The sequence below is a fragment of the Molossus molossus genome, unplaced genomic scaffold, assembly GCF_014108415.1.
Source record: "Molossus molossus isolate mMolMol1 unplaced genomic scaffold, mMolMol1.p scaffold_m16_p_13, whole genome shotgun sequence".
Lineage (NCBI taxonomy): Eukaryota > Metazoa > Chordata > Mammalia > Chiroptera > Molossidae > Molossus > Molossus molossus.
Genome location: NW_023425348.1, coordinates 81,785,423 through 81,801,878, shown reverse-complemented (window position 1 = coordinate 81,801,878; position 16,456 = coordinate 81,785,423). Strand labels below are relative to the sequence as shown.

The 16,456-nt window shown below is 40.4% G+C and overlaps 1 protein-coding gene, 1 non-coding gene and 1 pseudogene across 3 annotated transcripts in view; all 3 read left to right on the top strand.

Annotated features, from left to right (window-relative positions):
- The window catches only part of PHF21A (PHD finger protein 21A), a 170,709-nt gene that overhangs the window by 130,633 nt on the left and 23,620 nt on the right, over nt 1-16,456 (top strand). For both annotated transcript variants that reach the window (XM_036259785.1, XM_036259783.1), the window contains 4 exons: nt 1,468-1,671; nt 8,927-9,178; nt 10,256-10,345; nt 13,647-13,940. In XM_036259785.1, coding sequence (XP_036115678.1) covers nt 1,468-1,671; nt 8,927-9,178; nt 10,256-10,345; nt 13,647-13,940 — 840 coding nt within the window. The remainder of the gene's footprint in view (nt 1-1,467; nt 1,672-8,926; nt 9,179-10,255; nt 10,346-13,646; nt 13,941-16,456) is intronic.
- LOC118628820 lies at nt 269-591 on the top strand (annotated as a pseudogene).
- LOC118629172 lies at nt 6,248-6,382 on the top strand. Its single transcript, XR_004959413.1, has one exon. It is a non-coding gene; the product is annotated as a small nucleolar RNA SNORA33 (small nucleolar RNA).

Below are 16,456 nucleotides of genomic sequence, written 5' to 3'. Positions count from 1 at the left end.
AAGAGAATGAGGATATTAGCCACAGAGTATAGTTGTCAGCAAAATTCCTTTCCCTCATGGAACTTTCGTTCTGTTGAAATGTATTATACTATAATGAAGGTATCCAAGTACACATTTTCTTGGATTTGAACAGGAATAGAAAATTCAGCAAACCTTATTTAAAATTTTCATCTCATGTCCCAAGTTCACGTGTCCAGCGGGCCGGACTGCAGGTCTCTCCTTGCGGCTGCGGCGCGAGAGCAGAGTATGGGCTGCAGTGGTCAAAGTCATGGCAGGACAGGTGTTGAGAAAGCTTCTTCCCCTCTTTGAATGAGTATTAGTTGAAAGGAGTGCTGTGGAAACTGTGACCAAAGGAGGCGTTGTGCTTCCAGAAAAATCTCAAGGAAAAGTATTGCAAGCAGCAGTAGTAGCTGTTGGATCCGGCTCCAAAGGAAAGGGTGGAGAGATTCAACCAGTTAGTGTGAAAGTTGGAGATAAAGTTCTTCTTCCAGAATATGGAGACACCAAAGTAGTTCTAGATTATTTCTTATTTAGAGATGGTGACATTCTTGGAAAGTATGTAGACTGAAATAAACCACTATTGAAATGGCATCATGTAAAGCTGCCCATTCTATTGTAGTTCTGAAATCTTTCATCATGTAAATAATTTCTGTGTCTCTTTTATAATAAACGAATGATATCCAAACTAAAATAAAAAAAAATTTCATCTCATGTAACTAAATCTCTACTCTGCCTAAACAAATGTATGCATTTCTACAGATCCCAGCCCAGCAAAGAAGTCCCGTTCATGAGTTACACATTTCAGTAATTTCGAATGTCTGTTGTTTATATTGCATATTTCTGAGATCAGTGTTTCTTTGTTTAAAAGTCTATTTAATATTTGAATCTGGGATAGATATACAATATTCATTTGATTAACAAAAATTAGTATGGCAGTTATTTATGTTGTCAGATACAAAAAGAAAAATGACCACCAGTGTGCCAATCACAGTTCCGAATATTTTACATCTAGCAGCTGCTTTGGTACTTGTAAGAACCCTAAGGATATTGTTAGTTGCCTCATTTTACAGGACAGGAAATTGAGCCATAGATAGGTTAAGTAATTTGATTAACGTCTTGTGACTGGTAAGTAGCAAAACTGAAATTTGAATTGAGGCAGCTTGTCTCCAGAGTCCTGTACTGCACTGCCCTTCCAGCCTACCATGCTAAGCTAATGACAGTCAAGAAATCTGAGCTCTGCTATGTGACCACCATTAGCTTTTCTTCTCATCGGCATGCCTCAATTTCCCTTTACATATAAAACATTTCTTATGCCATAGGTTTCTCCTTATTTGTGGAATCTGTAAATTTTAGATGTAACAACTTTTAGATTAAAGATGTCAGAGGCATATAATTGCTGCATATTTCTACGCAGCTGGTAGGACAGTATTCTGATAACTTTTCTTTCTTTTTGTTCTCACTTGATAGAAAAGAGTAGTTGAACAGCTACGGAAGAACCTGATAGTAAAGCAAGAACAACCAGACAAATTCCAAATACAGCCATTGCCACAATCTGAAAACAAACTACAAACAGCACAGCAGCAACCACTACAGCAGCTACAGCAACAACAGCAGTACCACCACCACCACGCCCAGTCGGCTGCACCCTCTCCCAATCTGACCGCTTCACAGGTAAAGTGGGTGGAGCGCTGAGGGCTTCCTGTTGTAGATCCATGTGCTATTTATTGGTCAGGGAGAACTGGGTCCCATTTCAGACTATTAAGCTCAACTAGCTGTAAACAAAAGTTATTTTGGTTACTTTTTAATATTATAACTGGGATAAGAATCACTTGAAATTAATTTGCAGAAGGAAATAACATTACTAAGAAGCAAAAGTTAAATGATGTTCCACCTGTCCAAAGAAGGAGGGAAAGGTAGTCAGTGACAGAAAAATCGCTTCTCTGTGTTAAGAACAGAAGTAAAGTCATATTTTGAATTTCTGGAAATATATTTATTTGAGCTTGTTCCAAAAGTCTGCATGACTTCACTTCCTCTGGAATTGTTTTTCTGGAATTCTCAGCAATTTGGCATGGAGATATTAGAAAGAAGCATTTAGAAGGGTGATATATTTCCATTATTCATAGAAACAAAATATTCATTTCTAAGTTCATATTCATGAGAATATGACTGTGTTCTAATACATCTAAGGAAATCTGAAATGGAAGCTGCAGGTCAAAACTAGCACTGAAGAGTACAAGTTTAATAACATTCCAACTTGATGTAGTTGTCCAAATGGTTTTACTGCAAGGACATTTAAACTAGCATATAATGTAAGGATAGGGAGGCATTCAAGACGCACAAAAAGGACATATTTGGGAGTGACATTCGGTTAAGAAAATTATTCAAGCTTGCTCTCCACACACTAAGATGTACAATCAGAACAGCTTTTAAAATGGAGCCCTGGCCCTGGCCGGTTTGGCTCAGCGGTTAGAGCGTCGGCCTGCGGTCCGGAGAGACCCGGGTTCGGTTCCCGCTAAGGGCACGTACTTCGGTTGCAGTTTGTCCCCGGCCCTGGTTGGTCGTGTGGGTGGCAGCCACTCGATGTGTCCCTTCACGTCGATGTTTTGCTCTCTCTCTCCCTTCCTCTCTCTCCCTCCCTCTCTATCTGTACAAAAAATGGAAATATATCCTCGGGTGAGGATAAAAAAAATAAATAAATAAAATTAAAAAATAAAATAAAATGGAGCCCTGGCTGGTTTGGTTTAGCGGTTAGAGTGTTGGCTCATGGGCCAAAGGGCCACGGGTTTGATTCCCAGTCATGGGCATGTACCTGGGTTTCAGGTTTAATCCCTGGTCCTAGTCAGGGCTGGGCAACCAATTGATGTGTCTTTCTCATATCAATGTTTCTCTCTCTTTCTCATGCTCTCTCTCTCTCTCCCCCTCCCTCCCTTTTACGCTATCTAAAAATCAATGGAAAAATATCCTCGAGTGAGGATTAACATAAATAAATAAATAGGGACAATTGAACAGTGGTTCTTGATTCTTGGAGGTCACAGGCCCCTTTAAGACTCTGTTGAAAGCTATGGATCCTTCCCTCCCCAGAAAAATACACACTCACACTTAATGCACTTCATTTTTGCACATGATTTCAGGGACTTAGATCTTTTGAATCTAAGTATGAATATCTCTGATCCACCAATACCAGTTCTTCACTGTATCTTTATATGTAAAGGAAAAGGTTATAATTTACTTGGTTCTTCACTGTTTGTGGACATTTTGCAAGTGAAGAATGCATTTCTTATAAAAATACTAAAGATTACTAAAGGTAGTTAACATTTAATAAAGGTTACTCTATGTTGCTATTCTCCTAAGTACTTTATGCATATTACGGACACATTCCTCATTTCAGCCGTAGGAAGGAAGGTGATGTTGTTATTCTCATCATTATTATATTATTATCTCCTTTTTTTTTTTTTAAGAAAAGAAAACTAAGGCACAGAGAAATTAAGTAATTACCTAAAATTATGTAGGTTGTATGTGGTGGGGCCAGATTTGAACCACTTTTCTATACTGCCGTACAATGCCAAAGGAAGAAATGCCAATGTTATATAAAGTGCCAGAGAAGGAAAAATAATAATCCCTGCTGTGACTCAGAAAGGTAGAGCAGCCTACCTAATGTTTACCCTCATCTCCACCCCAAGGCTATTTATTTATTTATTTATTTATTTATTTATTTATTTATTTTTTAATCATCCTCACTCGAGGACATTTTTCCATTCTTTGTTCAGATAGAGTGGGAGGGAGAGAGAGGAACAGAGAGAGAGAGAAACATCGATGTGAAAGGGACACATCGAGTGGTCGCCACCCGCACAACCAACCAGGGCCGGGGACAAACTGCAACCAAGGCACATGCCCTTAGCGGGAACCGAACCCGGGTCTCTCCAGACCGCAGGCCGATGCTCTAACCGCTGAGCCAAACCGGCCAGGGCCCCAAGGCTATTTAAAAATTAGGTATTCAAACTGATTTCTGAAACTCCCTGACCAGGACTTATATTTTTTCTGAGAGATTGCTTACCAGATTACTTTGTTGGACTTTAAACAAAGTCAGATTAGGTTGTTCTTTTTCCAGAATACAATTTGATCAGAAAGTATGTACATGTAAGGAGTGTGGTAGATTTCATTATTTCTTGGTACGTAGGAACTTTTTCTCCCAACCCATGGAAACTTTCTGTTGAAGTAACATTCTACATCACACAAATCAGAGAAAATACCTAAATAATATGTATAATAGCTAATCCCTTCCTGGTATAATTGGAGTTATGTGCCTAGGGCTATTCCCAAAACAGTGTTGTGTGGCATCTCTCCATCTGAAGTCCACCTGATAGATTTGATTGATTTGGTTAAGCTTGTTTTATGTAATGCAGATTTTTTGTTTGTTTGTTTGTTTGTTTGTTTTTATTGATTTTAGAGGAAGAGGAAGGGAGAGGGAGAGAGAGAGAAAAACATCAATGAGAGAGAACATCGATTGGCCGCCTCCTACATATCCCCCCTGGGGATTGGGCCCACAACCTGGGCATGTGCCCTGGCCAGGAATCGAACCAGCAACCTCCTGATGAATGGGTCTGTGCTCAGCCACTGAGACACACCGGCCGGGCTGTAATGCAGATGTTTAATGTTTAAAGTCAAAAGATCCTCTAGGTTTTTGTCTTTACAATAAACAATCAACATTTATTGAGTACTCTCTATGTGCTAGATTCTGGTATACAAAGAAGTAATAATGGTCCCTGCCTAGAATCTGGTATACTATAATTATTTTCATTCATTCTGTAAATATGTCTTTACTATATGCAAGTACTGTGCTAGACAATGTAGAGGATAGATTCACAAATAAAATAGAATTTCATTCTTCAAGAATTTAGAAACTTTAGAGGAGGGAAAGATGTAAACAACTAACAAAGAAGAATAAAATGAAAATACCCATAAAGGCTGTGAAAACAGCAGAGGACAGAGTAATTTTGAGTGAAGGGGTTAGAGAGTACTTCATAAAGGAGGTGACATTTGAGCAGGGCCTTGACAGATAAGGAAGATCTCAATGATGAGCAGCGTGAGAAAGCATCACAGGTGTAGAGAGTAGTGTGAACAAAAGTGTGGAGTCAAAAAAGTAAATACTCCCTGGCCAGTTTGGCTCAGCATTTAGAGCGTTGGCTTGTGGTCCGGAGAGATCCGGGTAAGGGCACGTACCTCGGTTGCAGTTTGTCCCCAGCCCTGGTTGGGTTGTGCGGGTGGCAGCCACTCGATGTGTCTCTTTCATGTTGATGTTTCTCTCTCTCTCCCACTCTATCTGAACAACAACAACAACAACAAAAAGGAAAAATGTACTCGGGTGAGAGAAAAAAAAGCAAATGCATGCGGGGAATACAAAGGAGGGTGATGTGGCTGGAGCGTAGATTTCAGAAAACAGTGGAGAGGGAGATAGAACCATAAAGGTAGGAAGAGGCTAGCTTGAGGAAGCTCCCCATGTAAGAAAAACTTTTGGGAATTTTGGCAGTCATAGACAGTCCGTAAATGTTCATGAGGTCAAGGACAAATGAGAGGTTGTATATGGCATATATTCAATATCTAATTTCAGAAAACAATAACTGTTAAGTAGCAATCATAGCTTGGGCAGGGAGGAGAAAGTTTTTTATTCTAAGTCAGGTTAGCATGTACCAAGGTAGTAGGGGGAGTAGGGGGCCCAGTTAGTTTCCTTTACTTAGTTAACTTCAACTCATGCTTGTACGTATTAGAAAGTTTTTCAGTCTACAGGGGAAAAATGAAAAAATAGAACATTTGAATGCAGGTATACCCTTCAACTTATATTCACAACCCTGTCACTTTGAATGATGTAATAATACAAATGTAAAGAAGCATGCAGCGAATAAAACCAAAGGCAAAATAAACCCTTACAGACAAAAAGGAAGGGCTCTGTTTGTAGTTGTTTGAGTGTAAAACAGTGACCTTCCATTCAGAATTAAAGAAAATAGTCTAAAATAGATTTGGAAGTTAATTAGAGCCCATAGTAATAATCTGTCTAAGTTCTGATTTGTACCTTGGAGTCTGGATGTTTTCAATCAATACCTCATGCTTGGTAGGTATACAGCAATAATAACGGGGAAAAAAATAAAAAAAATAAGTGAAAGGGATTTAGCAGGTAGCACTTCTTGCCATGTATTTCTGTATTAACTTCTAGTTCATGAAGTTTGGGTTTTGTCAAAAGTAAAGAACCCCTAAGCTAGCCAGTGAGTCTGCTTACCTGAATGTGTTCTGCAGAGATTTAGAAAAAGCTGGCAATAGTAAAGCCGTGTTACGAGCCTTAAAGACATTGACATTGAAGTCATTAAGGTCCCTGAAAATGGCTATAAGAAAAAAAAAGTAAAGAACCCCTTCATGAAATTATGGGGAAGCTGCCATCTTCTCTGGAGGCAGTCATACTTGGACGCATCGGCCCGCCCAGGACAGCTTCCACAGAAATGAGGTTCTTTGTTGTTGGATACCTTTCCTCTCTGTGTCTTTCTTCCCTTCTGCCAGAACAGTTCAGAGGTTTGCATTAGGCTTGAATTTTAAAACTCTAGAGTGTCTTTGTCATCTAAACTCTAACACTCTGAGATCAGTTTGTGTTCTTAATACTTAGAATCGAATAAGCACCAGACTAGGAGTAAAGAGCTGAATAATACCAGTGTCAATATCTGGTGTCAGTAAATAGTTAGTAAATATATTCTCCAAAAAGTTTTCCTCATGCCTATAGTACTGGGTCTTGTGTCTGTGTATACAGAGAGTTGTATAGATGCTAGAATACATGTAGTAAAATTAGCCACAACCAGATATTTATGAAGTAGAATAAAAATGCTAACCTAAGATGTGAACAAGCTTGTTAGGTTTCTGTGTTTTTAAAATGTTGCAGTTAATGGTAAGTATATAATTCAGGTGAGTTTGAGGTTTTGCTTAATCCCTTTAGGGTATTCAAAATAGTGTTAATGATTTACCTGAAATAAGGATGTTTCAGACAGTATATTAACCTCTTTTAAAATAGTAACAACATGCACGCTGTTTTTAAAATCACATCAGTGAGTTTTGCGGATCAGAGCTTTATTTCCATAACCCGTGGTAGTACCAGGATGTGACTTGCTCACCACTTCAAACGTTCTTTGTATTTAGATTTTTAAATGAAAAGATAGAGCTAATATCACACTGGGTTAAAAACGCTTATCACGCATAGCTAGTAATGTAAAGTCAGTCCTTGCTGCTACACTACGGTAACATTTCTAAAGATGAATAGCATTTAGCTTTTATTTTGTTTTTATCCCTGACAGAGAGTAGGTGGCCTGCTCACTCCTAAAACAAATATGAGTATTCCCCTTTTACTCTCATTTCACATTTGAGGAAGCAGTGGCAAGGAGAATAAGCCGCTCCTGTGTTGTTGACTCAGAGAAGAGAAAACAAAGATTTAGGCAATTTTGATGACAAGCATTAATCAGGATTTCTGATTAAGCTATGATGGGACAGATGAAGCCAGATCATTAAAGTTTTGGTTAAAAGAAAAAAACTGTTAAAAGATTAGGTAATATATACTTATATTTATGTGTTTAAGGCAGAAAATGGAAATAAAGAATTACCTATCACCAAACAACTTAATGCACAAGTACTTATATAGACACTGAAACAGAAATTCACAAGGGAATTGTTCAGATCTGATTCAGGGACAGTGGGTCCTTGTCACTGGTCTAGAGCAGTGCTGTCCAGTAGAACTTCCCGCCCGTTGGAAATCTCCACCATCCAGTCTGGTAGTCGTGAGCCACATGTGGCTGCTCAGCACGGGCTGTAGCGAGATGATCGATGAACTGATGTTTTAATTTTGTTTGTTTTAATTATCTTAATTTAAACAGCCATATGTGGCTTGTAGCTACCAAGTTGGGCAGTGCAGGTGTAAAGTAAGAAGAAAAAAGTAGGGGTAGTATCAAAATCAGGACCAACAAGGGGAACCAGATAAATTTTTCTGTTCCTGAAATGTCTGTATCTTGAGTGACTGACTAGTAGCACTAGATAGATGCATTTGCCATGTCTGCCTCCTTTAATTACTCTAGTGGAAAGTCTAGAAAATACAGTTTCAAAGCTGTAGTAGCTCTTATGGAGCATCAGTTAGGTCTCTCACCTCAGGTTGTCCTCTGATCCAGACACCTTTGAAACTCAGGTGTTTGTTTCCACCTTGTCACATGTTTCCCTGGATTTTTGATCACTTCTGCAGCAGTTCTCCAGAGAGAAGATTATAGGTAGTGACTCATATCCCTTTAGTATCAAGAGCTGGAATTTACTATACTACTTGGTTTTATTACCCAGTTTTGGGATTTACTTGCCTTTGAGGCAACAATTACACTAATCCTCATATGAGGTCCCCTTCCACCCTCCAGGGTGACACTCAAAAGAATGAAAAGATACTGTCCTTTTATCCCCGCTTTTGTATAACCGAAGGCAGATAATCAGAATTTTATGATGGCTTTCTTCCTATTGATGAGATTGTAGCAATTAAGGATTGAGATAGTGTAGCAATTAAAGATTGATTTGCAACTTCTACAAAATTTAAATTAATTGAGAGTGAGCTAAGAATTAGAAAAAATAGATGCACTCATATTCTGTATCCAGAAACCCACCCAACTCTGTTGAAAACCTTGTGCCCATATCAGTCGCAGTTATTGCTGTGAGCTTAAAGCTAAATTTGAGAGCTCTGCAAACTAGAAATCGTCTTTCTGTGTAGTAAGATGTGTGCTCTGTGAACACAAAAGAAATGTTGTTATACTGAGAAACTTGATTGATTATGAGAATTAATTGCTTTGTTTTCTGCTGGGGGTTAGCAGTATATTGTTTAGTAGGATCACACTTCAGTGTCCTAATATCTGTTCTCCATGTCTCCTAGAAGACTGTAACTACAGCTTCTATGATTACCACAAAGACACTACCTCTCGTCTTGAAAGCAGCAACTGCGACCATGCCTGCCTCTGTTGTGGGCCAGAGACCTACCATTGCTATGGTGACCGCCATCAACAGTCAGAAGGCTGTGCTCAGCACTGATGTGCAGAACACACCAGTCAACCTCCAGACGTCTAATAAGGTCACTGGGCCTGGGGCAGAGGCTGTCCAAATTGTGGCAAAAAACACAGTCACTCTGGTAAGCCAGCAGCTGCTACTCATGTGTGCCCACATGAGAGGGTTCAGGATAGGTGTTTGTAGAGTATATCTAGTTCATGCTCCTGCTGGATTTTTCAATCTCCATCGTTCTGCCACACCAAATTCCCCTTTGGGGCTGAGTAGGGAATATGGCTTTCCTGCTATCTACTCAAATAACTATAGTTATCCTGACACCAAAGACCAAAACCCATTCAGTGCATTATCTTGAGTTCAAAGTCTCACTTGCCTGGAGGGGGCAGAAATGCCCTTCACAGAGGCATACACACTGTTTCATGTACCTCTGCCTCCTGTCCACGGCCCTTCCTGTGAAACTTGAGTGCTTAGTCTCTCTGGTGCTATGTTACTGACTTGGAGAAACTCCCTGTTGAATTCTTACAGTTCACTATCCCTTGAAATTGACTTCACTCAGGAAGTACTGGACAAAATTGTTCATGAGATTTTTTAGGGTAAACCATTTAGAAATTGATGTTCTCATCAGTCTTGGGGAAGGATATCCAAATTGTGGTTTAAAAGTTTGCTCCTAAAATGTCAGCTAAAAGTTCCTGGTGGCTTTTGAATGATGACCAGTGACGAGTGAAACTAAAGAGCAATAGCACGAAAAGCTTCATTGCTTAAACCCAGGAATCTTCAAAGAAGTAACCAGATAACTCAGACAGATGCTGAGAGTGAGAAAATTCTCTATAGGAATAAAGCCATTCACTGTTAGGTAAAACTCTATGTTAGGAAAGAGCCCATTTGGCCAGGCAGCAAGTTTCATTTTATTTTCGATCCAGTTTCAACTTTTAAAATACGTTAAGTGCAAGAGTTCTTGAGTGTCAAAGGAAACCATCTAAGATTGCTGAGCCTGCATGTTCCACACATGTGGTTGGTTCACACGTGGGGTAAAGCATGCAGGTGGGAGAGTGTTAATTCAGGTGGTTAATTCTATAGTGACAGCTTGTAGAAAAATATTGTCTGATCCAGAGAACAGTGATGCTGAAAATACTTTAAGAATGTCTAGCTTTGATATTGAACATTTATTGTCCTTTCTGATTTACTTACCTTTCTCATTTTTTAGCAGGTTCAGGCAACACCTCCTCAGCCCATCAAAGTACCACAGTTTATCCCTCCTCCTAGACTCACTCCACGTCCAAACTTTCTTCCACAGGTGAGTGAATCACTGACGAGCCGTGAGGGGTAGGTGGGACAGAAATCCTCACGGGCCCTTCCTGCGCAGCCCATACGCTCTTGTCAGCTCAGCTGCATTCAGATTGCACTTAGCTGAAGACTCCAGCTGCTGATTTCTATACCATGAAGAAGCTCATTTTATCACCAGGGTTTCTTAACAATGACCAATGTCATTAGCCAGAGGGATGTAAGGAAAGGAAAATTCCCTAAATTTAAAATAATTAAGATAACATCATTTTAAACCTTATAATGTTAACTTACTGGAAGAAGTTAGCCAAAACCTGCCTGCCGGTGCGGAAGGAGTATAAATACCACTTTATACGTTTTTTTCCTATATGCCAGAGAAGGAAACAACCAGCTAACTAGTAGAAACCATTCGGTTCTGCTCTGGAAAGTGATGGCATTGAACATCATACTTAAACACAAAGCCATGCTTCTGAAGATTGAGACTAGGGTTTACACAGGGAGCTTTCTGTGTACGCCCAGGCAACTCAGCTTGCCCATGTTCTCTTGAGAGTTTTCTTCAGCAATTGGGCCGAACTCACCATTTTCATGGCAGAATGTCAGGGTTGCCCCAATCTGAATCTTGAGGAGTTGATATGCTTCATGGAAAGGCTGGGGATTCCTGTCTGAGGCCCCAGGTTTCAGACAAAGAGAGAAGAGAAAGGAATTTTGTGGTCAGTGGCCATAAGGGACTTCTGAACTGCCTATATGATTTTACTCATTTATCAGATAAATTCTTAATAAATACCTTATGTTTCAAAAAGGCACTAAACACTAGGATATGCCCATTTTCAAGACAGACAGTTCCCTGTCCTCGGAGAGCTTCAGGCACATGTACAAGCAATTATACTGTGTATTGTGGAAAGTACAGGGTAGCCTGGGAAGACACGGGAGGATACCCAGCTCATTCTTAAGAGTGCTACAGAACATTTCCATGAAGAGTTGACATTCTATCTGAGATGTAAAATCCTAGTAAAGTTAGTCTGAGTTTGGGGGGAAGAATAAAAATACTCCAGACAGAGAGCAAAGCATATAGGTGAGTCTAGGTGGAGAAATGCACGTGAGCTTAAGGAACCAAATGGGATTTGGTATAACCAAGCACAGTGAGCCACGTGGCTGACTCAGGCTGGAGTAAGAGATGAGGCTGGAGATGCCTAATAGGCCAGAGCCTGTGGGGCATTATAGGCTATATAGGAATTTGGGTCTTATCCCAGGAACAGTGGGGAGCCATTAAAGCATGTTCATGATCAGATTTTTGTTTTAGAAAATTCCTTCTTGCCACTGTGTGGAGAATAGATTAGAGGTGGTCAAGACTGAGGAGGAAGAACAGTTAGGGTATTGTCAACAATAACAGCAGCTACTGTTTAGAGAACTGCTATGTGCCACTTACTGTATAGGCACTTTACTTGGGTTATCTATTTGAATCCTCACAACGACCCTATGAAAGTAGGTGTTGCTCTTTTTTAGGTAAGGACTTTTAGTCTGTGTTTTATGTTTTTAAAATGGTGGATCATGACTTATTAGTTAGCTGTGAGATTAGTTTAGTGGATTATAAGCAGAGTTTTTAAATAAAATGAACAGAACATAATAGGAAATACTAGCAAACATAGCACTTAAGTATTGTTTCATGAAGTTTTTATTTTATAGAGATAGAGATATATGTCTCTCTGTGTGTACTGGTTGCAGCATGAAATGTATTTCCTACTGTGTGACTGTTGCACCCAACACAGGGTCAACTTAAGTTTAGCTAAACATTCAGACTCACAAGACTGTCAAGGGCCACACTTGGCACCAGTCTACTTAGAACGACACAAGACAGAAACCAGAACTTGCCAGCTCTTGTTCAGCATCAGACATCTTTCCTGAGTGGGTGTCCCTGTAGGAGCCCCTCTAGCAGTCCATGGCTGTCCAGGGGTGCAGGGAAGTCAGGACAGTGGGAGAGCCACTCTGGTGTAGAAATGCTTCACAGAAGCCAGTGTATCTTGTAACAAACAGTTCCATAGGCACAGCTTTCAAGATCCCTGCAGATGACATACCTCACTTCAGGAAGCCCAAAGTATGGCGTCCCATCAAGTATTTATAAATCTCCCCATTCAGATTCGATTTAGCAATAAGGGGTCATTTCTGCCATAAGCAATGTTGCTTGGAAACACAGTTGACATTCTTACCTTTATCAGGTTTCCAGGGGAACAGAGCTAGAGAGCTAACTGAAGGTCAAACATGCATAAGGAGAAAGAATTTTGCTATCATAGGGTCACAGTTTAGAAAGTTTGAAAAATACTGGCTTAGAGAGATTAGGTACGTTGCCTAAGATTATACAGCTAGTAAGTAGTAGAACCAGGATTTGAACCCGGGCAAGGCTGATCCTATGTTTTTAATCACAATTTTCTGCCACTGTTTCAGTAAGCCATAAGGTAAAGTAGGGCAGTGAGGACAGAAAGAAGGACATATTTGAGAAGGATTTAAGAAGTAGAGGTGAAGTAGGAAGCATCAGAATCGTTCTGAAGTTTATTTAGCAAAGGAAATGCCATTTACTGAGGTGATGATTATAGAAGGAAGAGAAGGTTGGAGGAAGAAATGAATGAGTTTTAGACATGTTGATTTTGAACTTCTTGTGAGATTTCCAAATAGCGATGTCTAATAGGCAGTTGAATATGGCTCTGAAATTTAGGAAATGTCTGGTCCTAAGATACAAGCGTGAAAGTCTTCAGTACATAGATGTTAAGTGAAGCCTAGGAGGGATGAGAGCTCCTGGGAGTGAGGACACCGGGAGGAAAAGGGGTTCCAGGACAAAATCCTGAGATACACTTACATTTATTATTTATTGTTTCACAGAGGAAGAGCTCACAAAGGAAACAGAGAGAAGGGGTGGCCAAGGCGGGGAGTTGAAGGGCCAGAGATGGTGGTGAACTGAGCTGTGGAGAGGAAGAATGTGCATGAAGGCCATCAGCAGCATTATTACCGTGCTCTGGGCACAAGTTCTGGGTGGGAGCAGTCTCTGGACTGGGCGTTTGGCCTCAGCCTGAAGAGGCAGCATGGTATAATAGTGCTAGGTTTAGAATCAGAACTGCATTCTAGGGTAGCATTTGAACCCTCTAAAGAGCTGATGAATCTTTTATAAGATTATATATCTTGAGATCTATAGAAATTAAAAAAGTAAATATTAATATTTGTACTAAATAGCATTTCACATATAGAGTGTAGAAGATCTGATAATTACTTAGACTTACAGGAAGTTTCTTTAAGTAATACGATAATTGTTCTCTCTTTCCCCATAGGTTCGACCCAAGCCTGTGGCCCAGAATAACATTCCTATTGCCCCAGCACCTCCTCCCATGCTTGCAGCTCCTCAACTTATCCAGAGGCCTGTTATGCTGACCAAGTTTACCCCCACAACCCTCCCTACCTCCCAGAATTCCATCCACCCCGTCCGGGTCGTCAATGGGCAGACTGCAACCATAGCCAAAACGTTCCCCATGGCCCAGCTCACCAGCATTGTGATAGCTACTCCAGGGACCAGACTCGCTGGACCTCAAACTGTACAGCTTAGCAAGCCAAGCCTTGAAAAACAGGTACAGGCAAGAGTATGCACCTGCTTTGGGCAGTAGCCTTGCCATTGAGGCTGGTCTCTCTCTAAATATATCTTCTCAAGGGCTCTCTCTCAGCACCCCTGTCAGTAACCTGTTGCTTATTATGTGATCATTTATTCAAAATGCAGAAGGGCCATTCTTACTGAAGAAAGTTGGGTTGCTTTTTCCTTTATTCCCTTATAGATGGATTCAGAGTCCTGTGTGAGTGAGCTCCCCCTGCTGGTTCTGAAGCAGAAATTCACAGATGGGTTCTGCTGCCCTCAGACAGGAAGCACAAATGAGATAGTAAACAGAAAATCCCATATTAGTTTTGGCCCAATAAGAATCCAGATGAGGATAGTACTATGAGAGTCAGGAAGAATAAACAAAAGAAGGAAAGGGTTTTCACCTCAAATATTTTCCCTGGTTATTATAGATAATGAAAATTTTTTTCTATAAAGCATTATTTTAACTCTAGAGGATACAAACATTTTAGCTCCAATATTGAAGCTTTTCATTTATATTTCTAAAAGCAGATGTTCTCTTAAAAACATGAGGCTAGAGGCTAGCTGGTTTGGCTTAGTGGTTAGAGCATTGGCCTGCAGACCAAAGGGTCTCAGTATGGATTCTCTGTCAAGGGCTCATACCTAAGTTGCAGGTTCGATCCCCAGCCCCCGTTGGGGTCATGTGGGAGGCAGCCACTTGATGTGTATCTCTTATATTAATGTTTCTCTCTCTCCCCCCACCCCCTTCTTTCCTCCCATGCTCCCTCCCTCCCTCCCGTGCTATCTAAAAAAATGAATGGAAAAATATTCTCAGGTGAGGATTAAAAAACAAACAAACATGAAGCCAGAGAAATACAGGTAATCCCTCAAAATACTTAAGGGTTCTATGACAGAAAGACTTCAAAAAACAAGAAAAAGGATTTATAGGCAATCACCATATATTCTATTTAAAGAAAAACTAGTGATGAAAAAGAAGAATTTTGCAAAGAAAAGCATCCTCCTTCAGAAAGTTACTTTAAAAAGACATTAACCTACTTCTAATTGCTCAGGCTTGAGTTCCCATTTATCTGAAAACAGTCTCTGGTGACCCTGAATCTTCTGCTTCCGGGAGGCTGACTGTGCTTCAGAGAGGCTGGCCAGAAGGCGGGGAATGAGAAAGCACTGTGCTGCCTTGGCCTCTGGAACAGGGGAACCTTATGCATAGAGCACCAGCTTCCTACCCAGGCAGCTCATAACTGCAGCAGACCTTTCACTGGGAGGCTGGTACCAAAATCTTGTGTTCAGGCAACACAGGAGAGAATACTTCTCTATTCCTGGGAGCCTACTCAAACTCCAGGAAATACCTTGAGGAACATTCAGAAATAAATTACTTACACATATTTTAGATCAGAAGTCTTCAAATTTATCAGTAGAACTTCAGTATTAAAGTATTGAATGTAGAATGCTGAAGCTTAGGAGTTTGGGTAGAGGCATGTTTGAAGATCATTTGCCCTTATGTCCCGGGATGGCTTGCAAAGTACCTCTGAGGACCCTTAGAATTATAAAGAACATAGTTTCAAAACACTATTTAAGATTGCTAAATATTATTTCTCTTTTATCTCTCTTTTTTAAAAAATTTTTTAATCCTCACCCGAGGACATTTTTCCATTTTTTGTTCAGATAGAGTGGGAGGGAGAGAGAGGAAGAGAGAGAGAGAGAAACATCGATGTGAAAGGGACACACCGAGTGGCTGCCACCCACATGACCAACCAGGGCCAGGGACAAACTGCAACCGAAGTACATGCCCTTAGCAGGAACCGAACCCAGGTCTCTCTGGACCGCGGGCCGATGCTCTAACCGCTGAGCCAAACGGGCCAGGGCTCTTTTATCTCTTTTTTGATAAAGGTATTTTTAGGAGACAAGAATTTTTTCAGTTTTATCTAATTTTTACATTTCTTGTTTTTTTCTGTTTACAAAGATGATACATACTCATTGTTTTAAAATTTCAAACATTACAGAAATATATATTGTAGAAAGTGTATCCCCCATAATCTTTGAAGAGAGTAAAATTCCTCCATACTTTTACCTCCCAAAAGTTATAAACAATATAGGTTATATTCCCCCACATACTTTCTATGCATATACTAATTTTTTTTTAAATCCTCAGCTGAGGATATTTTTCCACTTATTTTTAGACAGAGTGGGAGGGAGGGAAGAAGGGAGAGAGAGAGAAAGGGAGGGAGAGAGAGAGAAAAAGAGAAACATTGATGTGAGAGAGACACATCAGTTGGCTGCCTCCTGCAAGACCCCAAGGGACCTGCCCTTGACCAGACTCTTCGGTCCACTGGCTGATGCTCCAACCACTGAGCCAAATTGGCCAAGGCACACATACTAATATTTTTAAAGAAAAAAAAAAAAAAAAATCGATATAGCCCTGGCCGGTTTTTCTCAGTGGTTAGAGCATCGGCCTGCGGACCAGAGAGTCCCAGGTTCGGTTCCCACTAAGGGCACACCGTACCTTGGTTGCAGTTTGTC